This window comes from Anabrus simplex, chromosome 1 (genome assembly GCF_040414725.1).
Source record: "Anabrus simplex isolate iqAnaSimp1 chromosome 1, ASM4041472v1, whole genome shotgun sequence".
Lineage (NCBI taxonomy): Eukaryota > Metazoa > Arthropoda > Insecta > Orthoptera > Tettigoniidae > Anabrus > Anabrus simplex.
The window spans coordinates 465470160-465490092 of record NC_090265.1 but is presented as its reverse complement, the minus strand read 5'-3'; the positions used below and the strand labels follow the sequence as shown (position 1 = coordinate 465490092).

The window sequence follows — 19933 nt, the reverse complement described above, 5'->3', positions numbered from 1 at the left end:
GTAATCCGATTAATAAAGCATTTGCACATGGGGGCCAGCATAGATTTCTCCTCGTCTTTGAATCGTGCTTTTTTTTTTTTTTTTTTTTTTTCCTTTCTTTTGTTGCGTGAGGTTATGTTTACCAGTGAGATATCCGAGTGCATTATTTGAATACTCTAAATGCACCTTCTTGGATACATTTTGGAAATAGTTCTTTTTTTTATGGCATTTGAAAGGTATAAACTGTGAATCAAGGTTAACTGCATGCAGTAACGGGCCTTAGAATATTTAGTAACGCGGCAAGGGTTGGCACTTCTGAATTGCGAATTGGCGGTTAATTCGAAATCACGTAATTTGAAGTCCGATTTTTTTAGTCCCAACGACTTCGAATTAACAAGGTTTTACTGTATTTCCAAACGGTTCGCATTTTTCCCCAAAGGAACTATTTTGTTTAGCCTAAGCATACACGCAGTGTATGATATTACAAATTACATGTTGCATTGCATAAATACTTGTAATGGTACATAAGCTAATAAATAAAAGGTACGAAAATCATCAAGTCCAATTTCATGGAGGGAAATGAAGGTCGAAAAACAAGCAGTCTTGTAGACTCCTCATAATACACTGTCTTCTAAATCAGAAAATATCTGGGCCGTCAGTCAGGTTAATAAATGTGTATCGTCCATGTTAACTGATATCCATCTGTGCACATACCTGCCAACTTTCCCGATTTAGGGTGCAGACTCCCGATTTTGGACAGTTTTTCCCGCCACCCGATTATTCTATTGTTTCTCCCGATTTTAGCTTTTTTTTTCCTTTTTGTGAATTTTAAAAGTTTGTTTTCAAATCTCGCCATTTCAGCTTTGTATACAAGTGGCCGGAATTCCTTCGCTCACTGCCGCTTTCAAATGAAATATCGGCGTTTATTAGCACGAGAAATGCGCCCGAATGTGCGATGTTTATTGAAGCCTGTATTTCGCGACGCGTATATCGATTGTCAATCTCTTGTTCTCGCGTACTATGTTCGTGTTCGTTCACATCAGTCTAGTCTATTCTAGAGATTAGTCGCCAGGTTTGGGGTCTTTTTAAATAATTTAGTGACAGAATTTCAAGGATAGTGACTAGTGACTTTTCTAGAGATTTTAGGAGCCAGTCAGAGACAATTCTGGCGAATTTTAATGTATTACTTGATAAAAATAACATAGCCAACTGCCGTAGCCATGTTGAAACACTGGATCCCATGAGATTTCCGAGGTTAAGCAACATTGGGCGTGGTCAAGATTTGGATTGGTTGCCACGCATTGTTGGAGGGGGGTAAGGGAATGGAGGAGCGGAAAGGAACTAGCCACCCTTCCATACTTAAACTCGGACCTGCCTTCGGGCAGAATACACCCTTACCTTACTAAAATAACATAGTGCTGTGCATAATCGCGTGAGGAGTTATCAGAGGTCGATCACCTCACTCACATACTTTCTGTGAGGGAATAGAGATGTGTAATTTTTAACCTTGTAGCCTCGTATAGCAACAGTCGTGTTTTGAGACAATAGGTGTTAGTGTACCAGTAGTACTCCTGTATTGCGCAAGACATGTAGAATAAGCAGTTTTGACCAATTGTATCTCCTGATTTTCATATCCAAATCTCCTGATTTTTTATTTTGTAAAGTTGGCAGGTATGTGTGCAGCATCGTAGCCTGTCTACAGGCACATTTATCATTGAAAATGGGAACCGTCTTGATCTTCCTTGTCTGGATAAACTTCCCCTTAATTCTTATTTTAATGTTAACAGGCTTGTAATTACAATACCCACAGCCGCATAATGTTTTCCTGTATGTTCTTGACATAGCCTAAGACCAATATAAATGGTCCGTTATTGGACATTATAAATTTTCCAGCTAGCTCATTCTTGTTTGCCAGCGTTTCGCCCTCGTGTGCTAGGGTGGGCTCATCAGTTGGTACCTAGCACACCTACCAATACGCTGGCTAGTGCATACCGTGGAGGCCACTGCGTAGGCTAACTGGAGCCACCGGCAGTGCCAATGCACTAAGAGACTTTGTCTCATCACTAAAAATTGATGCCTGCTTGGCCATCAGATGATATAGATGTTGATTCCCATAGGGAATCTGAAATATTTGTCCTGAATGAGCAAATTTATAATACCAATGTAAATGGTCCGTTATTGGACATTATAAATTTTCCAGCTAGCTCAACATCTATATCATCTGATGGCCAAGCAGGCATCAATTTTTAGTGATGAGACAAAGTCTCATAGTGCATTGGCACTGCCGGTGGCTCCAGTTAGCCTACGCAGTGGCCTCCACGGTATGCACTAGCCAGCGTATTGGTAGGTGTGCTAGGTACCAACTGATGAGCCCACCCTAGCACACGAGGGCGAAACGCTGGCAAACAAGAATGAGCTAGCTGGAAAATTTATAATGTCCAATAACGGACCATTTATATTGGTATTATAAATTTGCTCATTCAGGACAAATATTTCAGATTCCCTATGGGAATCAACATCTATATCATAGCCTAAGACCCCGGAAGAGGACAACTTTTATCACAAAACTCTTCCCTGAAAAACCTGCATTATTTAAATAAAATGCATCAAATTATGTTGATCATTTACCAGATGTACTTACATTTTGACCCCATAAGCCACTGGAATGGAGAATAGAATGCTGGGGCTAGGGAACAGTTTGTTTTCTGCTGTTACCAGACAAGACAATAGCCGAGCCTGCCAATGTTCTTTGGACTACAGAGTGTAAATAGAGCATTCTATTGTGTGTTCATTTTAGTTGTTGCAAGTGGTTCATCTTTTTCATTATAGAAGGTAGAAGAAAGTGTTGCTATTTGTCAATGGCCAGATTTACTCTGTATGGCCTAATCTACCCCACTTGACGGTATTCACCACTTGTATATGTGGTAAACAGCACTGTAAGTCCCCTGTGTCTATTCAATATTCTTTACCTTTGTTGGTTATTGCTCTGGTGGTTTCCTTTGATAATGTTAGCAATTTCACTGTTAATTTTATTACAGGTCCCATTTGCTTGTCCCTAGCTAAATGGTCTTGTCACTAGCGGGACCTAACCCATCCAGACTACAGTTTTCTTAACATACCAGCACCAATGTAACCTTCAGTACCGCCTTCAGCTCGGCGACACCGCGTAAAGTCTATGTGATTATTTTAATTTTACTTTATACACACACCTTTCACAAACTCTGGTATTTGGATTAAACTCGTGGCATTGATAAAACTATAATGAAATCAATTGTGAAGTTGCTAATGTTATGACGCAAACAAAGGAAACCAACAGAGGTATACTTGGGGACAAAACATTACGGCCCCAGTTCCTGGAAGAGAGCTGGAAGCCAGCACCTTGCTGAGTTAACTAGTTTTAATTGATCCTTGTTTGGTGTGGAGAAGTTGGCAGACCACTTTCTTCACTGTGTCCAATCTTTACCCTTTCTTGATGTCGAGTGCAGTGTACGATTTAGCAACTCCGGCTACAGTAGATGTAGTAAATCCTATAAGCCGCTGATAGACATAGAGCTGCCACTGAAGAGTAGTGGTGTGAAGCGAGGTCGTCATGTTTTGTCCCCAGGTATAATGAATAGACACAGGGAACTTAACCCTTTGGGGTCCAATGTCGAACTCGGTCCGACATCGTCAATTTTCAGTTCGCCCTATGTCGGACCTAGTCCAACACAACCTTAAGGTCATATATGTTTCGTATGCTTGAGCAGAAATGGCGCACCGTGCAGTTAGGGGCACGGAGCTGTCAGCTTCCATCCGGAAGATAGTGGGTTTGAATCGCTGTCAGCAGCGCTGAAGATGTTTTTCCGTGGTTTCCCATTTTCACACCATGCAAATGCTGGGTCTGTACTTTAAGGCCACGGCCACTTCCAACTCCTAGCCCTTTCCTATCCCATCGTTGCCATAAGACCTATCTTGTGTCGGTGGGACGTAAAGCTACTAGCAAAAAATAAACAGAAAAGGCGCCGAGCTTCATGCAGTATACAGCCTTGGCATTTCTCTGTTGCCTACTGCCATCTGCTGTTCATTTCTTTAAGGTGAATTGTTTTCTTTGGAGGTAGTTCCTTAATGTCACTGCTGTGTTTACTTTCGTTATCAACATGGTGTCCACCAGCCGCGGCATGGAGCCTGATATTTATGAAACAGTTATGTGACAGATTTGGCGAATGAAATGGAATTCGATGAGAAGCTATCAATATTAATGGGGCTTATGGAAGAAAGAACGTCGAACTGGCTGAGTCAGCAAAGAGGGTGCATCTGGATATGCTAGGAGTAAGTGAAATTAGGGTAAGGGGAGATAACGAGGAAGAGATAGATTATAAAGTGTACTTGACGGGTGTTAGAAAGGGAAGGGCAGAGTCTGGGGTAGAGCTGTTTATCAGGAATACCATTGCACGCAACATAGTTTCTGTTAGCTACGTAAATGAGCAAATGATGTGGTTAGATTTGTCAGTTGGAGGAATTAGGACTAGAATTGTGTCCGTGTATTCACCATGTGAGGGTGCAGATGAGGATGCAGTTGACAGGTTTTATGAAGCATTGAGTGACATTGTGGTCCGGGTCAACAGCAAGGATAGAATGGTGCTAATGGGCGATTTCAGTGCGAGAGTTGGGAATAGAACTGAAGGATACGAAAGGGTGATTGGTAAATGTGGGGAAGATATGGAAGCTAATGGGAATGGGAAGCGTTTGCTGGACTTCCGTGCTCTGTGCTAGTACGGATTTAGCAGTTACGAATACATTCTTCAAGCATAAGGCTATTCACCGCTACACATGGGAGGCTGGGGGTACCAGATCCATAATAGACTATATCTTAACCGGCTTCGAATTCAGGAAATCTGTACGAGTTTTCGTACAGCATTATGCAGATGTAGATTCATCTTGATGTATTAACAAACGTATGCCGTTTGAGCAACATTCCACATGTATACCTGCCAACCCTTCCGATTTACCCGGAAACTTTTCGTTTTTTACGTCTTTTTTCGATTTTGCTATTTATTTTTAATTCTTAATTTATTTATTATTTATTTTTAATTCTTAATTCTTCCTATTTTTTACCAATATAACCTCCAGTACGGTCAAATTATCTTCCCCTACGATAAAGGATAAATTCTTATGTGCTCATTTTCAAGCGTATTTATTTGATGCTTTATTTTTCGAGTGTATCATCCGTCGCCTTCATATATAGTGTTTCCTGCTCACTACAGCAGCATGTGTGCTTTACGGCTGGGGATTTAGCCTCCATGGTTCTCTGTCCTTAGCATCTTGCTTCAGTTATTCATAGCTTCTGCCTTCTGTTAACATTTCAACCATTCCAAATCAGATTACTGATTGAGAGAAAGCATCTTTTCATGCAGGATCTTCGAGAATGCGTACACCACAAGGAAGAAAAGAAAGCCTTGTCTATAATGAAAGGATGTACGGGTAGAACATACTGGGCACACAAAGTTATTCTTGACTATTTTAGAATTAAATAATACACTACTTTAATTGGTTTCACTCCCAAGATTTGCAAATAATCAAATGTGAGCGGGACTTGTGACGACGTGATGAGTTCGGCATCATGAGCCAAGTGACGGATACAGTGCATACAGTAGTGAAACAAGAAACTTAGCTCCGTTGACGCCTTTGGAAAAAATCCGTCAGTCTCTTCTATTTGTTGCGATTAATCTTTCCTCCCTTTACGTGGAAACTTATCAATGCTCGCAGCAGAGTTTCGTAAATGGAGATGTCATCCGTGACTTCTGGGCTTGCTTTCATACATGACCGATAATTAACCCTTTCGCACTCAGTGCGCCGATCTATCTGTGCGAGAGGTTATGGCAAGAAAGCTCTCGGCGCCGATACATCGGCTCTGTCCTGCTTGGGGATTTTGGTCGTTTGCGTGCTGTTGATCGTGACGGTACCTTAAAGCATTGAATTTGCGTTTTACTCTACAGATATATCCACTATCCCTACAAAATATTTTTATTTTCGACAAATTAAATCTGTTGACCGTGAATGTGTATGTTATGGTTATTTGAAGTTGTTATTGCGTGTATCTGTTTTGGTTGGCTTGTGAATACAACAATTTGACCTTACTACGAGTTTAGTTTAGAGTTTATTTTGTTTCTTTAGTATATCGTGTGTTCGCTGTACTTCGCTAACTATAATTTTATTCCTTTTCATAACTCCGTTGTTGCACGTGCTTGCGTCATCTTTTTATCGCAATGACTAGACCATATTCAAGGCCGAATGAGGCCAATATCTTTGAATTTTCAGATGATTTAGACCATAATAATGACCTTCTTTGCCAATTTTCTGATCACTAGGAAGTCGGTTTTTTTTTCCCCCGTCATATTAGTTCCCAGCTTCAGTGTAACCCTTTCTATACTTGTTTACAGTTCCTCACACACCACAAATGCCATATTGCACAGTTAATGTTGCACAAAATTCGAGTTAGAGTATTTTTTGTTGCAAGGTAGGAAATGTTTGCTTCGAAAAATTCGTGGAACCAAATTTCAAGTAATAGAGAAATACACGTGAAGAATAGGACAGACAGCCGGAAAACTTACTTCGAGATACTGAAAACTCGAGTAACGGAGGTTTGATATATCGAGGTTCTTCTGTATTATTCGTAGGTATGTTTCATATAAATGAGAGAGGTTGGGTACATTTTCTTGTAACCATTTTTATGTTTTTTTAGTTTAAGATTGTAAAGTTAATGGTCAATGCACATTGTGACTGTAGATATGTATGCCTTTCTGTCCTTTTTTTCACTTGGGCCCTGGCACAATTTATGTGGCGACATCCAAGAATGATTTCTAAAAATTGGTAGCTATGCATATGGTGGGACTGGGTCGATGTTACTGTCGCTGAAATTATGACATTTCATGGTGTTCTTCTGAATATGGCACGTACAAAAAGGAAAACTCTAAGAGAACATTTTTCAGACTTGTGTCTATTCATCGGCCTTTCCGTAAGGACATTTTTTCTCGGAAACAATTTCTTCAGCTATTCTGGGGCTTTCATGTTTCACCCCCCTCCACAGTCACTTGTATCAACAATGCTTACAAGAACAAGTAAAGTTAGAAGTGCCTTAGAATATGTACGAAAGTCATTCTTGGAATTTTATAGGCCAAGTCAATATCTGTCAGTTGACAAATCGACTGTAATCTTCAAGGGGCATGTCCTTTTCAAAATGTATAATCCACAAAAACTAACAAAGTGGGGGGTTAGGATACCATATAATCTCGAATACCACCCGCACTGTTTTTCTCTCTCTCTCTCTCTCTCTCTCTCTCTCTCTCTCTCTCTCTCTCTCTCTCTCTCTCTCTCTCTCTCTCTCTCTCTCTCTCGGAAATATCGCTTCCAAAATCGGGTGCAGGTCTTATTTAAAATTTTGGAAAATTTATCTTTCCGAATGCGCGTAAATCGGGCATCGCCGGCATGGCTTGGCAACAGTGCTCTCAGTATAAGTTACTTCCGCGCTTGCGTCAGTCTCACGCATGTTCTCGGAGCATCAACATGATTTCCACAAAGCGTTTACTATCTTTTACTGCGAATGAGAAACTGAAAGAAATTCTGGAAGCCAAAAGTATTGGAAATCTTTCCGCTGGTAGGAAATAGCTATTGATGAGTTGTGTATTCACGTGTATGTGCTATTAACATGTAGTGGTGATCGTAGAGCTTTTTGTGGACAGTGTACAGTTTCCAGAAATTGAAAAAATATTTATAAATATGTGACAGAAAGGCAGGAATTGGGATATGGTGTGTCAGCTGAAGGCATTAGAGATCGCAAAGGAACTTTCATTGGAAGGGTTGTAAGGCAAGCCGAGGATGGGTTTGCAACTTTTATAAAAGAAATGGGTTGAGCGTACGAAGGCGTACCTCAATTTCACAGCCTTTTCTGGTGCCTATGATGAGATGTCATTTCAGCTTCACATAATTCGGTTGCGGAAGGAAAATGCATATTTGCTTTCCCAAACTGGCAGTGCAGATTAGACGCCAGTCTACTTTGAAATGCCAGTCGACAGGACTGTGAATGTTAAGGGTGCGAAAAGTGTTATCATTAGGACAGGTGGTAATGAAAAACAACGGTGTACGGTATTGTTGTGTATTCTCGCCGACGGAAACAAATTGCCGCCTATCATTATTCTCGAGCAAAAGACGCTTCCTAGAAATCTACCCACTTGTGTTATCGTCAGATCTCAGAACTCTGGGTGGATGGACAGTTCACACTTGTGGAAGACTGGGTAAAGTGTGTCTGGCAACGTCACCCTAGTGCATTATTGGGACAAAATAGCTTGCTTATTCTCAACAGTTACCGCGGCCACACAACAGACTCTGTGAAGAAACCTGTCAAGAATGGGAAAACCGACCTGGCAGTTATTCCGGGCGGGATGACTTCTATGCTACAGCCACTGGATATCTGCGTGAACCGTTCATTTAAAGCAGCCTTGTAACAGCTCTATACAGAATGGATGGCGGCTGATAATCACACACTGGCGCCAACTGGTCGCATTCAGCGCCCGGAAGTTTGGCTGCTCTGTTCGTGGATTTTGACGACATGGAATTGTATCCCTGGAGACCTCGTACAGAAGAGCTTCAGGAAATGTAGCATATCTAATGCTATGGATGGCAGCAATGACGGCATTTTGTGGGAAGGTGATGGTGATGATGATGAATGAACTCGTTGAATATCGTTCTGGAAATGTTTGTTTATTCTTGTTTGTATTTTCTAATCATTTGATGTGTGGCAGTAAAGACTCTGACCAACCAGATGAAGTGGACCAAGAAAAGAAGTCTATCTACCAGCCTGCAGTGCCCTATTATAAGAGCAAATACGAACTGGACGACATAGAAGTGAGGGGTCTCATGATCTGTGCGAGAGGGACAATCCCTAAGAAGAGGATAGAACTGATGAAGATCTTTAACATCAGTACCAAGGAGTACATTGACTGGGGGCTGAAAGCGTTCAGGGGTTCTCTTTTGATACTCGACACCACCTATACTCGCCAGACTGAGACTGGCCAGATTGAAACATAATTTACTTATTTTATTTTTGAACGAAATTGTTTGTGTATTCTTTGTCTTTGGCAGCCTCCAAGTGGAGAAAGATTTTGAAAATTAAAAATTTTTTTTGAATGTTAATAATTTTGACTTTTTTTAAAAAAAATTGTTTTTTCAAAATAAGGGCGCGGGTCTTATTCGGTGGGGGTGGTCGTCAAGATTATACGGTATATGTTATCGCTTATGCATTGAATGGGTACGTTTTGTCCATGATTCTGTACTTTGACTCGTTTACTACGCTGAATTTACATTTCCCTGGTTTGACATTTGGCAGTAAAATGGTTTTACAGCTGGTGACAGATGTACTTCGAGTTACTCAAGCTGTAGGTTATCATATGTATGATGACTGATTTTATACTAGTATGGAACTGGCAAGAGAACTGTTGCAAAGGAAAATTCACCTAAATGGAACTGTGCTATTGAATCAGGACTACCACCTCAGCTGAAAGGTAAGAGACTGAATCTGAAAAGGCATGAAGTCTGTGCTTTGTGGAAGAGAAGTTCATGCTATTTGTGTGGGAAAACGTGCACTGTGTCAGTTCTTAGTACATGGCACAACGCAGCAATGGTGGAGGTAGTCAGATACAACTGGAATAGGCAAGGAGAAGGAATTTTGAAGCCTGTTGCCATTGTAGATTACACAGCCAAAATGGGAGGGGTCGTTCGTGCTGATCACTACTGTTCATCTTACAATTTTATAGTGAAAAGCCTAAAGTGATGGAGGAAATTGTACTTCTGGATGTTGGAGGTAGCTTTGGTGAACAGTTTTCACCTATATAATTTGCAACAAAGGGCAGAAATTAAGCCCGAGGTGAATCACAAGACTTTCAGGGATCGAGTTATTATGGGGCTTGTTGGGGATGTTACGAACAAAAATGCTTGCAAGTGCGGCCGATGGAGCAGCTGTGACGAAGAATTTTGACTGAATGGGAAGCTACACATCTTAGATGCTCATGAGGACAAAAAAAACCAAGGGCGGTGCAGTGTGTTATGACAGGGAAGCGAAAGGAGAAATTTTTTAATTAGACCTGTCCAGGAACAAATGCTTGCAAAGTATCATACTTTAAAAGAATATCGCTGATAATGTGGTTAACTTGATTGATAATAAATAAATTTGCAGTTCATATTGTTAATGTAAAAATTCAGCTTTTTACTTATGAGTATTTCCTTCGCATACTTCCCTAATGTCAAATTGGATCTGTGCAGAATGGAGGCGGGAAATCAATTGTACCCCAAAGGGTTAACATACAAGTGGTGAATATTGGTGTTTATGCTGTTTGGTGTTCTGAAAAATGCTAGTTAAGATTGCTCTGAGCAGTCTATATTTCATCTCCAGTGTGTGTACATAACGGACCTTGCCCCCACACCACTACAACAGATTGGCGGGCACTTTAGACTGATTTTAGGAGACCCCAAGCTATTTTTTGTTCATCCTTTTACCAACTGACGTTCTGCTGCCTTTAGATTAAAGAGTTTTTCATCTCAAAAAAATAGCCTCCACCCAGCAGTAGTTTTCACTAAAAATAACTAGTCTATGGTAGGCGATGTGTTATGGCAAACAGTAGTGCACATTCCTGTACATTACTCCTAACCTTGACCAATGAAGGGATTGTACACGTGATGACTCACACTGACAGAGTGCTAGATACAGTGTGCATAGAGTCATGTGAAAGCTATGCCTGTTGATACTATTCTTTTTAGAAGATGGGACATATTGCTGCTCAAATATGAGGCTCCATTTTCAAATTAAATCCACATTTTCACGTATTACCCTTAATTTTTTTTATTTCCTTATAATTCCGTTTTTCTGGTAATTCGAGTAGTATTGCCATCGAGTACTTCCCTTTACCAGGGCTCTACTGTTCATCAAAATCCTGCATGGGAGAATTTCTGAAAAGTGATTGCAATATTTCATTTTATGTCTTGCGTTGATATAAGAAATGACAAACTAGAGATTTTTCAACTAGGCTATATTCTAAGTTTGTTACTTCATTTGTCATGGCTAGAGGTGTTGTACAATAAGTACATTTAAAAACTTGTAAAGGTAATAAAATACAAAGTAAAAAACAAGATAGCAGGTAAACCTTTAAGTGTAGCTATGGAAGAATGAGAAAACACTTTGTCATATTTTTATTTTGCGTTTAGCTTCATGAAGCATCTCGATGCATATTTTAAATGAATACAAGTTACGTTTGCAGCTGTCAATCGTTGCCTCGTGTCACGTACTGTGTCCGACTCGTTGGCTGAACGGTCAGCGTACTGGCCTTCGGTTTAGAGGGTCCCGGGTTCGATTCCCGGCCGGGTCGGGGATTTTAACCTTAATTGGTTAATTCCAATGGCACTGGGGCTGGGTGTATGTGTTGTCTTCATCATCATTCCATCCTCATCACGACGTGCAGGTCACCTACAGGTGTCAAATAGAAAAACCTTCACCTGGCGAGCCGAACCCGTCCTGGGATATCCCGGCACTAAAAGCCATACGACATTTCATTTATCACTTACTGTACTATGAGACTATATTTTGAAAACTTAACTATCAGAATCCACATTTGAACATGGGTACCACACACATTTTAATGCATTGTGCAAGCCTTTATCCAATGAGGATCTCTGGAACATTCCCATAATCTTCTTGGTGCTGCTGGTTCTTGATGGCAGTCAGGTAAATGCTGGAACCCTGTAAAAACTGTTTGAGACTCCCATCCTCTTATTTATTCGTTCATTCATTAAAAGAATGGGGCATTCTTCTTAAACTGGAGCAGTTTTGTAGGAGATGCATTCTTACGTGCATGCTGAGGATCAATGACCCGATGGCTTCTACAGCCTTCCTGGCTGGATTCGTGGATCTTTAAGTCTTTATTTTTACTAGAGTTAACTGGGCAACACACATAAGCTTGGACTGAACCATCATCATCTGTTTCAAGTGCTGGAGGATAGTCTCATTGAATACTCCACCATTGCCTAATAGCTTGAGTTTTACCTCAAGGTCATCTAGATTCCTAGCGAGTACATGAATTTGCTGGGTACATAGATCCCTCCAAGAAATTAAGCAAGTCCATGAGAGAGGCTCCAACAGCAGAAACATACACTGCTTGTAGTTTTATTATTTGTATTGTGAAAGTCAATGCTTGTTGGAAAAATTTGACCCCAGAATTTGAATCTTCCAGTGTCTTGAATGATGTTACCAGATCTTCAAGTGTGGCCATGTACATTGCAGCCTTAAACCAGAAATTCCATCTTGTATCCAGAATTTCTTCCTTTTGTTTTGTGTTTTCATATTTCTCTTTTAGAAATGCATTGTAGGTGCTTTTTTTGTGTATTTAAAAAGGTATTCTTTTTCTTTATACGTTCAGTTTGGCCACCTCGTTTTCAGATATACATCCGACAAGGTTGAGTGTATGGGCTCAGCACTGGACATGACCTACTGCTTCAGTCAGTTCTTGAAGAGTAGTTACACATTTTGTCATGTGGCATGCAGATCCGTAACTACTGCCACTACATGCTCCTGTTCAATTTCGTGGGAATTTGAAGTTTCTAATATGGCATTGGCGCAATTTTGCAGCAGAATCTAGAATAACAGAGGCAGCCAGGCGGGTGTTCATTTCAGCTGATGGTACTGATGGACAAAGTTTAAGTTGTTATGTCGCATAGCAGAAACGTCTTTTAGCTCTTCCTTTTTTTCCTCTCCTTTCGCCGATCATGGGGATGTACTTCGGACTGATCCGACTTGCTGATGGTAAATCTCCACTTTCGCGATCATATCAAGCCAAGTACGGATACGGTAGTAGGATTGTCTAGATTCTCTACTGGTATTTAGCTTTCACGCGACTAGCATTTGATGTTTCATTCAATGTGGCCACTTCAGGAATATTAACTTCAAGATGCAAAGTTTCTCTGCCTTTTGAATGCTTCTGCGATTTACAATGTTATCAGACGATTGATTGTAGTCTCGTGCCAGTACCATACAAAGTTGCAACCACACAAAATTTATTTCTGAATTCCTTTCATAATATTTAAATTACATCTCGTCACATCTTTGCTTACTTTTAAGCTCAGAACTATCACGGGAGATAGTAGGTTCGAATCCCACTATCGGCAGCCCTGAAGATTGTTTTCTGTGGTTTCCCATTTTCACACCAGGCAAATGCTGAGGCTGTACCTTAATTAAGGCCACGGCCGCTTCCTTCCAACTCCTAGGCCTTTCCTATCCCATCGTCGCCATAAGACCTATCTGTGTCGGTGCGACGTAAAGCCCCTAGCAAAAAAAAAAGAACTATCACGACGAACACATGATCGCCAACTGATTCACGCAGATAATGCACTGGCTGGGATTGTAAAGCACAATTTTCAGACTTTATTAAATTATGTGGAATTCTCTACTACGAATTACACACTACCGGTGTAATAGGAGGCAAATGTAGTTCCCAATTGGATCAACAATCGCATATATTTCTAGAGGTAGTCGACCGAACAATTCATGCCACAAGATGACAACTGTTCACCACCGGGCACACCACTACTATCCAAGACAGGCTTCAATACTCAAGTCGCCGTATAACGAGACCATTGAAAATACGTCATAGTATTGATTGCCTCTTCGTGTAACGGTAGTCGATCATTCTCGAATATACACCAAAGAAATTCAAATATCAGCTTGTGGGTAAGAATGTTTGTAGTGATGAGGGGAAAAAATTTATTAAAATGTTTTTATTTTTCAGATTGTTGTGTTGTGTTGTTAAGAAAATTTGGCATATTTCGCTATTTAAATTCAGTCCTGGGCAATGGGACATGCAAATATGTGGAAAAAACATCCTAACCTCTAAATTTGATTTTTCTTTTTATCATTAACGAAAACTAACATCTCTAGTCATGGCAGATGTCTGACCTGACAATAATGAATTATTTCTTCCAAAATAGCACTTTCTTTTGCAGGAAAATTTATATCTATTCTGTTGAATTTTATAAATTGTAAATTGTGTTTTTTATTTTAGGTCTCATCAAGCAAGTAATTAAACATCATGCCCAAGTGATTTATACCAGAACTACGAAGGGTGATGATCCACCAGCATAAGTTACATTTAACTTGCTATTCACTTTCTCTTGTATGGAATAAAATGTAATTAAATTCTTATGGTCTTTTTTGTCAGTTTTTTATTTCCATTCTCTTGCTCAGTATATTTACTAGAACCCTGAAGTTTCTGTCCCCCCATACATGTTTGTTATGATTATGGGTGCATATTCATAAAATGAATGGTGCAATATTTTAATTTGTAAAAAATAACACAGTAGAACCTCAATAATTCTAAATCAGTTAATTCAAAATCTCGCCTAATTCGACGAAGCACTCCTTCCCAGAAACACGAGGTACGGTTTTGCATTTATTTAAATTGTTTAATTCGAAAAACAATATTGGTCCCATTACCGAAATTCAGACTTTTAATTCGAAACTGCCTTTGCATGTTAAAAAAATGTAGTACAAGTTCGCTATGGCGACTACGGTATATAACGAGAACTCCATTTTTTCCGTCCCTTGAGAATCCTTATATTAAACTCTGTACTATGCGTTGGTTATTGTATATTAGAACCCCGTTCATCCTAAACAGAGGGGGCGGAGCCACTTCGGTTGGTGCGTTGTTTTTTTTTTATGACACGTGGCAAATATTTTTGAAAGTTAAATGTCGAAATAAAAATGCATAAATCTGTTAAGCAAAGGTGCATACCATATATTAACATTAAAATGTTTTCATAATATCACTCATATAAAATCAGTGATTTTCTTCTGAATTTTCTTGGTGCAGCTACATTGTGCCACCGTTTAATCAGCAGTACATCAACTGGTGTAGTTTCATTGCTTTGTTTAACAAAGCGCAAAGCCATCTGTTACTTGTTACTTCTGAACTGAATACTGTATACAGTAATTTTATTACAGTAGTGTAATTAAAGCATGTGGTATTGTATTTTAATAAAAATTCAAAATAAATCTTACCTCTAATGCAAATCTATCATCTGCTGCAACTTGATTCTCAGAGCTGCTATTGTCGGAGTTGTCTGCATAATATTCTTGACGAATAATACAGTAATATTAAAAATTCCTGCTTGTTGAAGAAAAAATGTATCATGGAACGAACTAGAGGGTGAGAAACTGTGTTCTGGCATAAATCATAATATTAAAATTGGGTTTGCCTAGTAGCTCGCGGCACGTATAGCAAGAGTATTACTAATATCGACGGCTAAGAATGGGAGGGTAAAAACAAAATATTAAAATACAGTGTTACCAGAGCATTTCAGTTAAGCGGTATTCTACCATTGAAAGGGATCGGATCATCTTCGGTATAGTTTTCTCCCTACGTGCACAAGTGAGCTCTTTTGTCGACGATCAAACTCAAAGGCGATGTCTGTGTCGATTAGTAATTCTCGTCAACTAGTGTTTTGAAAACACAGCTTGAAATGAAAGAGAATCGGTTTCTGTAAAAAAAAAAAAAAAAAATGTGTAAACGTGGCCAATAGTAGTAGTTAACTTGTTGGAAATAAAGGCTGAAATAAACGGTTGCTTAATTTTAATGCTATGTATTGAAATTAAGTAAGAATGTGATACACCTTAAAATACGGCACCGAGTGGGTGGCTGATTTCAGAGGTTAGTTCATTCATTAAAACCTCGTTGGGATCCTTCTGCAGAGGACAAGGTAAGATACATTGTTAAGCGAGAAAATGTACTATTGAATACACAAATAAAAGCTGCCTCTGTGGATCCGTGGTAGAGTGTCGGCCTCCGGATCCCAAGATAGCGGGTTCAAACCCGGCAGAGGTAGTCGGATTTTTGAAGGGCGGAAAAAAATCCATTCGACACTCCATGTCGTACGATGTCGGCATGTAAAAGATCTCTGGTGATACATTTGGTATTTACCCGACAAAATTAATTAAATCTCAGCCATAGACGCCCAAGAGAGATCTGATTTACTCTAGGTCCACCTAGATGGCAGACGGAGTAAACCGGAACGTCGAAATTGACGAGCAGACAGCCAGATGGCGTCAAATCGAAATGTCTGCAAATGGTAGCTGAGGCCATACTATTATTATTTAACAGTTATATGTAAACACTTGACCTGGGTTTTATTTCTCTTTATTGGCATGCGTGCATTTTATGTCTTGTATGGGTACAGTGAAAGATAAAGGCTATCATTTCTATAGAGATGAGAGGAGAATATTAATAGATGTAAAAAAGACAAGACAACAAATAAAACCTTTTCCACTGGGGATTAGTAAATAACAGTGTATTAAACAGTGTGTAAAATACCATACATCAAATATTAAAACATTTGCACTGAGGCCCATGAAAGTATCAATAATAAAATATTCATGTATTTCCAAAAGTTAGAAATCAAGCAGTTGGCCGATTTTCTCAACAACTGGATATATCGGGTGGTCCACCCGTCCCTTGCGATCCAGTTTTATGCAACCGTTCACATTTACTACAGTTCTGAAAGATATTGGTCTCTCCCTAAACCGGGATAATGTAACAAGGTGTGTGTTGACGGGCTAGGAGACAGCAGGAATCGTGAGCGCCACTAATTAATTATAGGTACCTCGAATGAACGTGTAAAACGAATGCAGATAGGCAGAATACGTACTTACGAGGTGAGAGCATGGTACTCTATAGGCTGGGAAGTGGGCGCAGTAGGTCGTAAAGTGTCGCAGATCATATGGCGAGCGGGCAGGGAGATATGTGATAGTGGGCAGTGCTAGAGGGAGGAGGTTCGAATCCCACATAAGAATGTTTTTAACAGCCAGTTGCCTGGGATCTGGTAAGGCTGCATAATACTGGTTTTCTAGCGACTCTCTTATTTACGGACGAAGCACGATTCTACAACAGTGGAACCGTTAATCGCCATAACGTGCATTACTGGAGTGTGGATAATCTCCATCGGTTGCGACTGACAGCTTTTCAAGTACAGTGGGGCGGGAATGTATTGTGTGGAGTAATGGGTGATCACCTCATCGGTCGCCATTTCTTGGAGGGGCCCTCTGACCAGCCAACGCAATCTGCTGTTTCTCCAAGATGAACTACCACCGTTTTTGGAACATGTGCCACTCACTGACCACTGTAGGATGTGGTTTCAACGTGACGGATCTCCACCGCACGCAGCGGTGGTCGTCCGGAACCATTTGACGTATCCTGATGAATGGAGAGGACCTGCCCCCCTTGCCTGCCTGATCTTATGCCCCTGATTTTTTTTCTGTGGGGCGATGTAACACAACTGGTGTATGCACAGGAGCCGGCCAGTCATTGTCACCTTAGCTCATCACCGAGGCATGCCAATCCGTTTCGCCAGTGATGTTGCAATGGACCAGACGGTCCTTACAACATCGCGCACAGCTCTGTATCCATCACGGACGTCGTCAGTTCGAGCAGGTGCTGCGTTAAAGGACGTGGATAACTGAAATCCTGTCACATGTTTCCTAACCTCTATCAACCCAGCTCCATACCAACGGCCCTTTTCAGGACCATATAAACAAGTCAGTCTGTGATAAATACCGGTATAAGTATACGGCCTTGCTAAATCCCAGGCAACTGGCTTAAAAAATACTTGCATGGGACTTGAAGCTTCTAACCCCCAAGCACTGTCAGCTTTTTTTTTTTTTTTTTTTTTTGCTATCACACATCCCACCGCGCGCTAGCCATGTGAGCTAATGCGACACTTTACCTACGGCGTCCACTTCCCAGCCTATACTGGCCACACACCATCATCCCCTCATCCTCGTCCAACCCAGCACCATACCCAATGCAACGATACATACAGTTTTTTACAGGGTCAAATAAATCAGTCCTTGTAAGCTGTCAAGTATGCAACCTTACCACATCCCAGGCAACTGGTTGTTAAAAAATATTCTCATGTGGGATTCGAACCTCCTACCTCGAGCACTATCCACTATAACATATCTGCCCGTCCGTTTGCCATGTGAGCTACTGCGGCACTTGACCAACGGCGTCCATTTCCCAGATATGCGTTGTATGTAAGCTTTGGGAAGGCATTCTTTCTGATTACATTCGACATGTTTGTGAAATTAATAACTGGTTCGATAGAAGGCAGTTCGGTTTTAGGAAAGGTTATTCCACTGAAGCTCAACTTGTAAGATTCCATCAAGATATAGCAGATATCTTGGATTCAGGAGGTCAAATGGACTGTGTTGTGACTGACCTGTTTAAAGCATTTGATAGGGTGGATCATGGGAGACTACTGGCAAAAGTGAGTGCAATTGAACAAAAGAGTGATTGAATGGGTTGCTATATTTCTAGATAATAGATCTCAGAGAATTAGAGTAGGCGAAGCTTTATCTGAACCTGTAATAATGAAGAGAGGAATTCCTCAGGGCAGTATTATTGGACCTTTATGTTTTATATACATAAATGATATGAGTAAAGAAGTGAAATCAGAGGTGAGGCTTTTTTCAGATGTTATTCTGTATAGGGTAATAAATAAGTTACAAGATTGTGAGCGTATGCAGGGTGAGCTCGATAATGTGAGATGGACACCAGTCAATGATATGTTGATAAACGGGGTTAAAAGTCAGGTTGTGAGTTTCACAAATAGGAAAAGTCCTCTCAGGTTTAATTACTGCGTCGATGGGGTGAAAGTTCCTTTTGGGGATCATTGTAAGTAGGCCTATCTAGGTGTTAATATAAGGAAAAATCTTCATTGGGGTAATCACATAAATGGTATTGTAAATATCGTCGCCATAAGACCTATCTGTGTCGGTGCGACGTAAAGAAAAAAAAAAAAAAAGAGGGATTGTAAATAAAGGGTACAGATCTCTGCACATGGTTATGAGGGTGTTTAGGGGTTGTAGTAAGGATGTAAAGGAGAGGGCATATAAGTATCTGGTAAGACCCCAACTAGAGTATGGTTCCAGTGTATGAGACCCTCACTAGGATTACTTGATTCAAGAACTGGAAAAAAAAACTAAAGAAAACCAGCTCGATTTGTTCTGGGTGATTTCTGACAAAAGAGTAGCGTTACAAAAGTATTGTAAAGTTTGGGCTGGGAAGACTTGGGAGAAAGAAGACGAGCTGCTCGACTAAGGGCCGGTTCTACCACCTGCTGGTAGAGTAGCGCGTAGCTTGCTCTCTGCGTAAAAGGATGTTTCCGTTCGACCACTACGAGGTATCGCTATCGGCAGCATAAATCGTAGTTACCCGGCTTGTAATTTATCGGCCACTTCGAGGGCCCGATAAGAATTTACCTGCCGGGCAAGTTTTGAGAGTTATACATTATTAGCTGTATTTCTGGTGACATACAACTTAAATTAGCTTAGTATACTGACAAAAGCATGATACCCTAACAGTGATCGATATTGTATCGCAGAATTTTGAACATGAATGATTCCCTTGAGTTGCAACGGTCACACCAGCCTCTCGCATCGATAGCGTATGGAACACATTTTATACGTCAAACTTTCGTACGGAAACTTTAAAAGGATATAAAATCAAAATTATTTGGAAATCATTTCAAATAGGCTTTAATTTTCTACTTTTTCAATTTGTAGACGCTATGTATAAGTTTGTGTATGTATTCCGTTTACCCTAGCGTTCTCGTAGAGCAATGGCTAACGAGCGCGCTTTGTAATACGAGCTATATAGGTGCGATCTTCATTATGGCGATTTTTAAAAATTTTCACTATTAGCATTGTATTAAATCTGTATGCTTCTTTTCATGCGTTCTTTTGTTAGAAATATATTTCATTGAAATGTGTAATCACAATATTATGTCTACTAGGAAAATGCTTTATATTTGTGTGCTTCTTATTGAAAGTGATGTTATGATTAATATAGCATATAGGACTGTCGTCAAGGTAGCAGATTCCCTATCA

At 40.2% G+C, this 19933-nt stretch overlaps 1 protein-coding gene across 1 annotated transcript in view; it reads left to right on the top strand.

Annotated features, from left to right (window-relative positions):
* The window catches only part of RpS25 (ribosomal protein S25), a 38423-nt gene extending 24216 nt beyond the window's left edge, over positions 1 to 14207 (top strand). Inside the window, exon 4 of the mRNA XM_067135248.2 lies at positions 14058 to 14207. Within this exon, the coding sequence (XP_066991349.1) occupies positions 14058 to 14137 (80 nt within the window). The 3' untranslated portion in view covers positions 14138 to 14207. The remainder of the gene's footprint in view (positions 1 to 14057) is intronic.
* The last annotated feature ends 5726 nt before the right edge of the window (positions 14208 to 19933 follow it).